The 13,310-nt window shown below is 36.9% G+C and overlaps 1 protein-coding gene across 4 annotated transcripts in view; it reads right to left on the bottom strand.

Annotated features, from left to right (window-relative positions):
- Positions 1–13,310, bottom strand: part of NBAS (NBAS subunit of NRZ tethering complex) — a 374,358-nt gene that overhangs the window by 206,380 nt on the left and 154,668 nt on the right. For 2 of the 4 annotated variants that reach the window (XM_043542251.1, XM_043542252.1), the window contains 5 exons: positions 7,881–7,923; positions 7,696–7,736; positions 6,552–6,665; positions 3,622–3,779; positions 1,123–1,224 (listed from right to left, as the gene is read on the bottom strand). In XM_043542251.1, coding sequence (XP_043398186.1) covers positions 1,123–1,224; positions 3,622–3,779; positions 6,552–6,665; positions 7,696–7,736; positions 7,881–7,923 — 458 coding nt within the window. The remainder of the gene's footprint in view (positions 1–1,122; positions 1,225–3,621; positions 3,780–6,551; positions 6,666–7,695; positions 7,737–7,880; positions 7,924–13,310) is intronic. The other 2 variants (XM_037894042.2, XM_037894044.2) reach the window with 1 other exon arrangement.

Raw genomic sequence — 13,310 nt, 5'->3', positions numbered from 1 at the left:
TGATCTCTGAAATCAATTGGATTTTGCCTCAATAAGCCTTAGACTGTAGAATCTGAACTACAGACTTTTCTCTTTACTTTTTTTAAAAATAAGACTATTACCAATATACTATAAGAAACAGAAAAGGTAAGAGGAAATAAATGAAATCCAAGTTAGCAAAAACCTATTCCTTCAAAAGAAGGAGATTAATCAAACTTCTAACTCTCAGCTCACAATTATGAGGCATTTTTGCTCAGATGCAGGTATTGAATATTTGCACCAAAAGTACTTACAGTTTAGAAATCTTCAGTTATCCAATTAGAAAAAAAAATAATGTCACGTTATTTAGGTGACAAACTACACCAATGAATCAAACAGTCAAAACTAACAGATTACAAAAAACAAATAAGCTAAAACATAGCAGATTCTCTGTCACTAAAAGTCTTTAAATGAAGATCAAGTGTGTGTTTCTGAAAGATATATACTACATCAATCAGATGTTATGGGCTTAATACACGAATGGCTTGGTGAAATTCTACAGCCTGCATTAAGCATGAGGTCAGAGCAGATGATCATAATGGTGCCTTCAAGCCTCAAAAAAAAAAAAAAAAAAAAAAAACAGCAGCTATGGAAGTATGTACATACAAAGTGTTTGAGCAACTGTGAATTTGTAAAAGATAAAATGCCCATCTGTGAATAATATGCAGACAGAAAAAAGGCTAAATTAAAATGTTATTCAGTTTATTTACCAATGTTGATCTATGCCATCCTGCAAGGCTATCATCAACATTAATAATTATTCCTTTATTTTAGGTTAGGTTTTTGTCTTGTCTTCCACTTCTCCTGCCTTTGTATTTATTTATGCTCTCACTTATTTTGTTTACAGTGCTGAGACCCCACTGGACAAGGATGTTCAAGACCACATTTGGAGTATATATTAGCAACAAAACTTCATTAAAAAACCATCTATTGGTTTGTTTCCTTAGGTTATTTGATAGCGCTACGCACAAAGCCTAAAGCGGAGAAATATCTCAAGTTCGCTATGCTGTGCTAGGTGAAATCTTTGAAATCTGTTTCTCCTTATGATACAGAATAAAACAGAATGCAATGGTGGTCATTTTACAGTCTCACTTGAAAACTTACCTGAGGAGTCTCCTTAGTGATCAGCGAAGAAGGTACTGAGATAGTTATATTCTCCCCTCCTTCTGAAGGGCGTAACTGGTAATTCACTGCTTGATAAAGAATCTGAAAAGAAGGGGTATACATTATTTCTGCTATCATGCAAACTAATAATACACAATTATTCAAACTGCCTAGTGTCGTGACAAAGCAAGAATCTCAGGTGGTAAAACTTCCAGGAGAATAAAAAAAATAATCATGGCATCGTGCTGAACCACTGATATAAATGTCTACACAAAACTACCTTCTCTCAGTACTGTATACGCATTTTCCATGAAGTACTGTTTTTGCAAGAAAGTAACTACATGAAAATGGCATCTTCTTACTCGACAGATCTACCTCATATATTCACTGGCAGATCTCCTCTTATATTCACTGTGTTGACAGAAGTTAAGTTTTTACTGCTTTTCACTCTTGATAATGTAGAGCCACTGCAATAATGGGAGAGTGAATAGGAGTATTTTCTGGTTTGTATATTATCTAAAAATGGTTTGAAATAAGTTCCAATGCCAGGTGGATAGCACTGTTTTACTTACAAACTAAATATTCAGGCCCCAATCCTGCAAATACTTATACCTATGCTTCTCTTTACTTCTGTGGCAAGTCCCATTAATCAATGGGGCCACCCATGGTAATGAAGTTAAGAAAGCGTGTAAGTGAGTTGCCTTAGTATGGAAGTTACTGACAAACTTTCCTCCACATTCACCCATCATTTGCAGTATTTCTATTAGTTGCTGATCCCCTTTACCCTGATCCTTCGTTCTGCACCCTTCAGCTGCACACACTCTCCCTCTACCCATCATGCTTCTACCCTTTCTTTTACCTACTTTTCTCTTACTGCAACAATCACTTCGACTCCCCAATTTCAATCATGTGCTGCCACCCTCCAAAACACTTAAAAATACGTTCTTGTAATATAAATAAGACAAATACACAGACAATTTTGAGAAAGAAAAATGAGATGTGCTTGTAGTCAGCCTAACCACATTACTTTTGTGTTGTACCTGGGTTTTTTTGTTTTTTTCCTACTTTTTAGCTTCTTAGCTCTTAAGAGAAAATACAATGCCTTCCTGTGTGATTGTACTGTACCAACACAATTGTGAGTGGGACTTTGGAGCCCAATATGAATTCCTATTAATAAATTACTGTATTTAATTCATTTAGATTACAATAATAAAATGACACTTATCCAAGGCTCTCTGAACCTTAACACAATTAATAAATAAAATAATAATAATAATAATAATTTTAAAAAAATCCAGCAGCATAGAAATTATCAAACAGAAACTCTTCCAGCCAATCAGCCACCTACAAAAAACCTTCTTTCCATCCTTTCATCATTTTGGGAAGCATACCACAACCCTCTCCAACAACCCTATCCAACCCCTATTTTTGCACTGTTCCTGGAAGGTTAACAATTTTGGATTATTTCAGACTCCAGAGGGAAACAAATTCCAGAGTCTCTAAGCACTCACAGAAAATGTCCCGCTGGCTTCCCCTCTGGTTTTATAACAAGGGAGATCAAGCTTAAGCCCTTCTGCTGACTGCAAGGCAGTATGGAATGGGGAGAGATGAATAAATGGAACCCATACAATGTAATTTATACAGAGTTACTTTTCAGAGTACAAATTCGATTTCCCCTAATGCACCCTCTATGTAACAATTCAGAAAAACTCTGTGCACATGGGCAAAACTAGGGTCAACCTCAATGGAAACGCGACTTTTTGACTCACTCAACCACTACACCACAGCATTTATGCTAATCTTCTCAAATATATATAATGAGATATCTGATTGTTACAGATTTTACATGCATAATGAATTTGATATTTAGGGCCCTGATCCTGTGAAGAGATAATAGCAAGATCAGGACTTAAGTCCTCATTCTAAATAATTAAAACCATTATGGATGAAATCATGGCCTCACTGACGTCAATGGGAATTTTGTCATTTATTTCAATTGAGCCAGGATTTCACCCTATGTTTGGCAGAACCTGCAGAAAACACTGGAACAGGCAGTGGACATTTAAAGAGACTGTGTACAGATGAGGCTGTGTACAATGCACAAAATCCTGATAAAAGTAGAAGAACTGATAGAAAAGAATTAAGAATTTGTACATCCCAATCAAATGGATTACAGAATTGGAACAGAGTATTCTGTCAACAATATGCCAGACTGCTGCATTTTAGAAACCTCTGAGGCTATAGCACCCACCCAGCACTAGTTATAACAGAAAAGAAACTGCATTCTTATTTGATATAGTTATCTATTGATTATAGAAAATGTATTATAAATGCAATATTTAACTGTTCAGATATAAAATGTAAGGTAGAAAAAATACAGAAAATTGATGACACATTGTCGGAAGCTTGGGGAAAAAAACACAAAAAATAGTTACCTTTTATTTCAGAAAATAAGTATTCACAGCTTATGTAGGAAATTTTTACAGAAAAGGATCCTACCTGAGTCTGCAAAGAACTGTTTGCTGCCAGCAGTGACTCTATAGCACCTGGAGGGCAATGTGTCAGAGCAAAAGCCATGAGCTCCTGCCGAGTACCCAAGTCTTGGTAGCCTTCTGATTGCCCTAATTGGCTGCATACCTCCCAACTTTTAGAATAGCCTGCAAAGGGAACAAAAAGATTGCCAAGCAAAGTCACATAAAATCAATAATTTAATTGGGGGGGTGGTGAGAAAAAATCAACTTTTTCCAATGGCCAAAGGTTACATCATCATCCATAAATCAGATAAGAGTATAGCTTCTCTTGTTAAATTCTCAACATTTCATGAGAGGAGAGGGGGTGGGGGAAGAGAGAGAGAGAGACACTTAGCAGTAAGCAAAAAATCCTGGAATTCAGCTACCTAACATTATATATACTCTAGGTACCAATATGGTGCATGGTCATGTGTGTGTGTCCATACATATGTATTTGTGCTTAGTGACACCATGTTAAGAAAAATCAGACCAGACTGCTTCAGAATAAACTGAACATTTTTAGAATACATCTGTTGCTGTAAAAGATCAGTGTTGTCTTTTCAAATAAAATAATTTAACTCTTCTGTGTTAGGGCCATGGGGGAATAGAGGGTGTCAAGGTTCCTCCCCCACTCTGAACTCTAGGGTACAGATGTGGGGACCTGCATGAAAACCTCCTAAGCTTACTTTTACCAGCTTAGGTTAACACTTCCCCAAGGTACAAATTAATTTTATCCCTTGTCCTTGGAATACCCACTGCCACCACCAAACTCTAACTGGGTTTACTGGGAAATGTAGTTTGGACACATCTTTCCCCCCAAAATCCTCCCAACCCTTGCACCCCACTTCCTGGGAAAGGTTTGGTAAAAATCCTCACCAATTTGCGTAGGTGACCACAGACCCAAACCCTTGGATCTCAGAACAATGAAAAAGCATTCAGTTTTCTTATAAGAAGACTTTTAATAGAAATAGAAGTAAACAGAAGTACAGGAATCACCCCTGTAAAATCAGGATGGTAGATACCTTACAGGGTAATTAGATTCAAAACATAGAGAATCCCTCTAGGCAAAACCTTAAGTTACAAAAAAGAGACACAGACAGAAATAGTCATTCTATTCAGCACAATTCTTTTCTCAGCCATTTAAAGAAATCATAATCTAACACATACCTAGCTAGATTACTTACTAAAAGTTCTAAGACTCCATTCCTGGTCTATCCCCGGCAAAAGCAGCATATAGACAGACACAGACCCTTTGTTTCTCTCCCTCCTCCCAGCTTTTGAAAGTATCTTGTCTCCTCATTGGTCATTTTGGTCAGGTGCCAGTGAGATTACCTTTAGCTTCTTAACCCTTTACAGGTGAGAGGATTTTTCCTCTGGCCAGGAGGGATTTTAAAGGGGTTTACCCTTCCCTTTATATTTATGACAGAGGGGAAAAGCACAGGAGCAGATTATCTTCTGTTATTCCATGCCCCGATCTCCACTTATACCTTCCCCCACCCATAAACCATATTAGACTTGCAAGAATTAAAATAGGATTGGGCAGACAAAGAGAAATGTGAAGCCCCATCATTTCTACTAGCTATCCTCTGGATGGATGGGATGTGGGTGGTAGAACCAGAACAGGAACCACACTTCTCCAAAGTGCACACAATCACTTCCAGTGGCTGAGAGTCTAGTTACCCCAGATCATATGGGAAACACAGAACATTGTTTAAATGTTTGCAAATATATACAAACAGCACATTTTTTGCACTTTTTGCATTGAAGGAGGGATTATGGGGACGTGTCAACCTTCCCCATCACCAAACACACACTTTACTTAAAATTAGTTAAGTTCACAACTATGAATCCTGAGCAGAGGGAAGCACTAGCCTCCAGCCTGGAGTTCAGCACCTAACTCCACTAAATTAAGGGTGGAGGTTGGCTCCCTGTTAGGGTGCTGGCTTCTGTGAATCCTTTTTGTAAGTGCCTAACTCTACCCACACATTGTATAAGGAGCCTGGGTGCCTAACTTGGGGCTGTGAATTCCACAAGACAGCCAGATGCCTAAAAGTTAGGTGTTGCAACGCTGAGCATTGCAACACTTAAGTTCCCCTTATGAATATAGTCCCTAACATTCTCAGAGTAATACAACAGGACCCCTGAGCAACTGTATAATAACTGCATTCCTCACTATTTAATTACTTCTACAAGTCAACCAATCACTTGATATGATAAATAGGTCTTTCATTACACCGTGAAGTTTCTAAATTAATTTAACTTCTTTAGGTTGAAACCAGATCCTAGCACAGCTTCATGAAGTAATGTGCTCATGTTTTGACGGAGAATTTACATAGAAAAGGATTAAAGAATGAATAGGTCCAGAAGGTCTTCACAAAATGGAAATTAATGCATTTACCACTAGGATCTATAGGGGTCTTTGGATTTTAATAGTATTTCAATGAATATTCATTAATGAACAAGTTTTCAACTTTATCACACATGGGGATTCATATGAGATAAATGAAAAACAATTTCTTCTCTCCTCCCTCCACACGAACAATTTGGAAATAAACCACTGTGGAAACAATTAAAACTAAATCCCTGCTGGGACAGACTTATGAGACACTGCGATGAAAATAAAGGATATCTGAACTAAAATACATAATTCCCTCAGACAGATCGCACAGAATTAATCAAACTGAAAACCTGCGTTCTTTCAGAGGTCACTGTTGCTTACATCACATGGACTACAAAACATTTATGTAAGTAACACAGTATTCTACACTTGCTGTATTCTAAGTAACTATATTCTAATTTCTACAAACAAAATGTGATTGACCTACTAATTAAGTTAGTCAGTCTGGAGTCACAGATTTTACATAATGTCAGAAAATTCAGGAGAGGACTTTTTTTTTTTTTTTAAGTCGTAAACTTCACCTGTGGCTATAAGCTCTTGGCAGTGCATACTAGCAGCTTTGTAGTCCTGGAAATGGAGAGCTTGTTCCACTAAAAGGATCAAAACCTGGCCTTTTCTCTCGGTCTGGTCATCTCCTGTAAGAAGAGTCAGAAAAGTTGTTACAAATATTTCAAAGGTCAATAGTCAATTATTAGCACAATATTTCATAAGAATGTTTCTGTATATTGTGGATGAAAATGGCTCTCTTTCAAAGCTGTTGATGGTTTGGATGCTACAAATATTCAATATAGATATACCTCTTCCTGCTGAAACCAAGACATAACTTATTTAATTAGTGAAACAGGTAATTGTGTGCCCAAACCATGTATTCATATATTGCCAAAAGAACTCACATCAGTATGTATTTCCATCACAAGGTGGAAAACACTTGTTGAAAAAAATAAATACTGTCTAGTTAATTGCCATTGTATGCGTTACAAAAGGTCTTCAAAAATGGGGGCTTAAAATTAGGCTCTTTAAATCACCAAGTAGGTCTCTAAATATGCATTTATTTTCAAAGGGAGCTGCTATGTGCTTCCATGTTAATTTTTAGGTATGTTAGGGCCTATATCTGTGTGTCCAATACAGCATGACTGATTTTTCTCCGTATCATTTTAATGTTAACACCTGTAGGATCCCTTATGACTCCAAAAGGAATAAAACCTCTAATTCATTCTTTATGGCCTGGACTTCTAATTGGTTGCAGTGTTGTCACTGAACTCTTGCTCTCCATTAACGACTTGCACAGGTTTAACTTTTCACCGAAGTCTTTGGGTCCAGCAGTTTGTTCAATTGTTCACCCCTAGGCAACAAGAGATGACTGTGCATGTTCCCGTGCAACCCGATAAATGTAAAATAAAACATGGACAGTGCAGGATTAACAGAATTTGACTTTGGGGGGGGAAGGAGGGAAAGCAATGTGTCTATAAAATCTTGTCCTGGAGATAAAACCCATTCCACATGCAAATGTTCTGGTAAAAATTTGCCTCTATGTTCTAGGTGAGCATGAAAAGGAAAGGAAATCAGGAATATGAGGAGTCCTAATCTCGTTTCCAAACCACAGTTATATTCCATGCATATAATCTTCCCTCCTTCCACTATTTTTTTTGTCCCTCTATTTCTCACCTCGCTTGGCAAGTTGTAACGAACACAGCATATGTCCATAACTGTATATGAAAGTGCAGTCAGTCTCACACACGAGTAAGATCTAGATCTATATATTTTAAACGTATGCAAGATCTACAGGGATGGACTGATCAGAAAAAAAAAGGGCTTCTTTCAATGCAAGTCAATCTTTTACTTCTTCTCACCAGCTACCAGAAGATTTTAAGGATGCAGTGCTGATGCAGCTATCTGAAAGGAGATCAGACTATGAGACACTACGTTAACATAACTGTCCTGGAGTAATTCAACTTCAAATATTTTAAAAAGTTAAATTTATCTAACTTGTAGACTTAAGACTATAAAAACAACTAAGAAGTCCATGGTTATTTTTTCCCCTCCACTCTGTGGCTCCAACAACAGAGGTAAACCACATTGCTTGTCTAATCTTTTTTATTTACTTTTAATCACGCCCATAAAGATAAATGTACTGATTAGGCTAGACTGACAACCCTGAAGAAATAGTAAAACAATAATTTTAGTGCATAGATGGGAGGTAGGGTTGGTGGCCTATGATATACAGGAGGTCAGACCAGATGATCTGGTGGTCCCTTCTGGCAAAAAACTCTAACTCTATTTACAGAGCTGTCCAACCAAGATGCCTCTGGCTCCGGATGCAGAGGGACCACCTCTGGGGTCTGGAGGGAAGCTTGACCTCCATATTCATTCATCCCTTAGCCTCTCCACTAAGACAGACTGCTATACAGTGTTACCAATTAGTCACCACCATGTTTTTTGTGATGTGAACTTTTGCCCACTGGGAGCGGACTGCTACGAAACTCCTCTCATCCAGGCCACTGCCCAGCAATTAAATGGAAACAACTTTTAGTCATTTTTTACCTAGGATAAATTTGAACGAGTGTCTTAGAGGTGAAATGTTCCTAGACACCTGCCAGGAATCCAGTGCCTTCCCCATACCTTTGGCAGCTTTCTAATGTATTATACTTATATTGGGAGATTTGTGTGTCAGCATCAGACACAAGGAAGGGGTAACAAAAGTGCAGTAAATGGATCTTTGCTGTTATTCAGAAATCACCGTGACCAATAATCAACTGCAATTTATTGGTATCTAAAATCAGTAGGGACACAATCGAAGCTGTTCTTTTCTTAATTGATCTTGAGTGGTCTTATGGCTTAGAGGGTTTTTTCAGGGGGCGGGGGAGGGGAGGGGATGGTTGGCTAATTTATTTTCAAGCAACAGGCTCTCCGTCTGCGTGTTTTACAAGAGTGCAAATGTACATTATCATCAACCTCTCTCTATTCTCTTACAATAGTTAGTACCCTATATCAATGTGCCTCCTATTTAAACTCCCATTATCTTGATGCACACCGTTATATCAAAGGATTACAACTCCAACATGACTAACAAATCCCCAGCAATGCACAGCTAGAACGTTTTTCATGTGGCTTTTGTTGACTCAGGGAAGCCAATTAAAATCCTACCCCCTGCAGGATTTCTAGTATCTTCTCTTATTCTTCCATTTAGACCTAGAAACTCACTGCCACTGCTTCACAGTTCCTGATTTGGGAGTTAAGATTAAGTCTTAAAGAAATGAAGCAGCTTTAAAATCTAGCTCCACAGTCCCCCATCCCTTGTGATATTGACATGAGACATTCAAGATTTTTCTTTAAAACTGTTGGTAAGATAAATGCCATCATAAAATGAGTGTCTTATTTTACTCTATGATTCCTATCTGTTAGTATTGTTTGACATCCAGCAGATTGAATAGAAAAGACATTTAAAATTCAGGAACTGGAAATGTTTTATTACTTATTATTTCTATAGCACAGCCTGTATAAACAGCATGAGTTTACAAACCTCCTCAGGACTACTCCCTAGCATAAGGACTTGCATGCTCTGACTTCATGACTACTGAGGGTCAATCCACTGAGAAGCATTTACAGAATCCTTAAAGGATGTCATGCATCTCATCTTATCTCAAGGCAAATTGTCACAATGACAGACAGATGTCGTGGTAAGGAAGAAAACTACCAGCGCTTAAGAAATATAAAGAAAACATCTCCATTTCAGGCAGCCTGGGTCATCCAGCAAGCAAGACAATATGAATTACAACTAATAAAGGATAATTCCAGTGCCGAAAGTTAATTTTGGCTAAGTTGGCCAGAATCATCTTCTGATGAGGGAAACTGAGGCACAGACCATCCCAAATTCCCAGAATGTCAGACCTGGATTTAGATCTCAGGTGTGCCTCAATAAAATAGTCACAAGTCCTATGCTCTGACAACAGTGTCTCTTTCATATACAGCAAGAACAGCTGTGCGCTATTTTCATATATATTTTTTTGGCTGAAACTGGAAAGGGTAACAGCATGAGAAAGTTGAGGAACTTGGTAATCTTCAAAAATAGGTATGACTTCTGGATAAGAGTTCAAAACATTTTTTAATTAGAAAAGTTCACCCATTCCTAAAATTAATTACATTTTTCCAAAAACTTTACTGTCAACTTAATGAGAAACTAAATGGATTTTTTTTAAATTAACGTCTCATCAAGCAACTCCTGTAACATGTGACAGCACAAAACAATGTCTAGACAGGCTTTTACAACATTCAGTAACAATAAACAAACAGCAATTAAAAGCAACTATCTAAGACTGATTTGTATTTTGAATCTTTTTTGTTCCAGTGTGCAATCAAATACACCAATTTAAGACTAAATAATTACCTAAAATAGATTTGTGATCTGATTTTTACTGGGAATGAGGACTCTGGTTCCAATTCCAAAGTCTGCTCTAATTTATTAGTAACACCTTGTAAAACCCACCATGACTCCCTTACTTTGGCCACCTGTGAAATGGATATATTGCTTACCTACCTATTTTATTGAGGGGGTGGTGTGAGCCTAATTAGGATTTACTAATTGATTTAAGATACCTGATGAAAGACCATAAGAGTGCCCAAAGGAAGTTTGAGGAGTACATGACTTGCCTATAACTCTTGTTCTCTAAAAACATACTCCACAGTGGATCACTACTCTTGGAGTTCCGTGTTCCCATAACATTGCCACACCCCAGTAGAGGGAATCTTATACCACCTCTGGCTTAGTGTCTGTCCTTCCCCAAATCATTCTCTTTTAATGGTGGAACGTAGAGAGCACATGCAATTTACCCTACTGTGCAGAATAAAAGCTTTGGTTCATAGATGCTATTTAAAATTTTAATGAACCATAGAAGCAAACCTATTAATTTGGAAAACAAGTACATTTTATTTCAAGCTGAAAATTATTTAAATAATAGGTTTTGATTTTTAGTATATCTTAAAATAATATGAATGTATGGGCTGCTCTTTAGGTTACAATGCATAACTTGAAGCAGACTAATAACATTGTTAATATTGTTATAGCTACAAAGATCTATAGTAACTATTCATCATATTAACGATACACTGCAACCTAATAAAATAATAAAGAGAGGATAAATGCAAAAGTGCCCTATATGTCTTGCTTTTACAACCTAATTGATACATATATTTTTATAATGACTGTTAAAGCTCACGAGAGGCTCTATTTACACACTATAGTTAAGGCTGCATCCGTATTTCGATTGAAATCTCTGTTTTGCAAGGGTTTATTAATTTGATCATAAAAATCAACTGACTTTAAACTTGGTGAGAGGTCCTGGCTGAAGAGCAAATTTTAGTTGTTTTTAAAGCTGTTGTGATTATGTAAAACATCTTCCTCATGTAAAATTTATATGAATTTGTCGAAAGCTCTTTTGCCCTATCATATTTTTAAAAAGACACAGAGCTCAATCCAAGTACAACTTTCATTCAAGTCAATGCTGCAATATCTAGGCATGTCAGAGTTAGTGAATGGCAGATTTAAACCCAAACTTTGAATAATCAGACTGTGGAACTCATTGCTACAAGATGTTATCAAGGTCAAGAATTTAGCAAGATTTTGTATGGATAATATCCAGTTACAACACATAATATTAACAAAAATTCTGAAGGGATATAAAATAACTCAAGATTTAAACCTTAAACCATTGTTTTAACTATTAAGGATTATGATGAGACCTTGGGAGGGAGGCAGATTTTTTTACATCTGCCTATTTTCTTGTACCTTGTTCTGAATCATTTTGTGCTGGTTCCTGACAGGAGATTGGACAAGATGGATCATGGGTTTCATGTACTATGGTAATTTATACGATCCTGTGAATAGCTCATTCTTTGTGAGTCATCCAGATCTTAATTTATAACAGGTTTCAGAATAGCAGCCGTGTTAGTCTGTATCTACAAAAAGAAAAGGAGTACTTGTGGCACCTCAGAGACTAACAAATTTATTTGAGCATAAGCTTTCGTGAGCTCACGAAAGCTTATGCTCAAATAAATTTGTTAGTCTCTGAGGTGCCACAAGTACTCCTTTTAATTTATAACAGTTTCCAAATTCCAACAACTTTTCTGAGTCTTTAAAGGTATAAATAGCATAACAAAACCATCTGAAACAGCACTAATGTTTAAACTCAAAATGTAATGCACCGGAATACTTCATACTTGCGAACATGTACTGTTGTCCTCTGCTGCACAGAACATAAAGCTTGTTCAAGTCTTTTTTTTGCAATTAAGGCTCCTTTCTAATGAGTAGCTCCCCAGGAGACAAAAGTTCTTAGTCCTGATTTTTCTTAAAATCAAGTGTTGTGTTTTGGAGCACGTTACCAAGTTCCAACGCCGATGAGGAATGAGTGTGGATTAATTAATAATTAAGGTATTAATTGTAGGCATGGATTCACTAGAAAAAAACATACCTGAGGTCTACTGTAAAGAATATTTCCATTATTGCAATAAGACCAACCAAACTGGCATACTGTAAACCTCCAGTGGCAGTAAAAGTATATCGCCAAATGCAGAGTGATTTTATATAAAAAATAATCCACTTGAAGTGTTTTGTTGCTATTACAAAGTGGAACTGATTAATGACAACATTGGAACACACAGTTCTGTACATTTATTCAGCCAAGAGACACAAAAAATGTTACCAACTGTTAAAGCACAGTCTTTTGCTCAGTGAGACAGCCTCTTGAAATACAATCATTTCCATGAAATTCCATATTTATATTGGGAGTGACTACCACTATGATACTTAAGATTTTATCTCTAAAGTCACTGAGAGATGCCTGGTGTGCTTGGAAAATAATTATTAATGCACAAAGTATCCGACTATTGGCTGAAATATCCACTATGTTCTTTTTTATCTTTATCTAAATTCCTTTGGTTGTACTTCTCCTTCCTCTTATCATTTAGGTTAGTGAGTAGACAAAAGAAAAAGCAACATGATTAGCCTGACCACCAAGACCTCTTGAGGAAGGAGAAGGGCAACACAATAAGCTCAAAACATAAGACAAAGCAATGCTCAGTCTGTCCAGTTTAACTGAGATATACTTTAAAAAAAAAAAAAAGTTCTGTAACCCTTCCTTTTGAGGGAGAGGGAGAGATTTAATTTTATCTACACATCATTGGAATGAGCTGGGGAATGGTTATTACTTATTTATATGTGAGAGGGCATCTATGCATATATGCTCTCACAGTCATATGCAAACAATTATTTTAAATACATACAGGTT

Source organism: Chelonia mydas, chromosome 3 (genome assembly GCF_015237465.2).
Source record: "Chelonia mydas isolate rCheMyd1 chromosome 3, rCheMyd1.pri.v2, whole genome shotgun sequence".
Lineage (NCBI taxonomy): Eukaryota > Metazoa > Chordata > Testudines > Cheloniidae > Chelonia > Chelonia mydas.
This window is presented reverse-complemented; position numbering and strand designations above follow the sequence as displayed.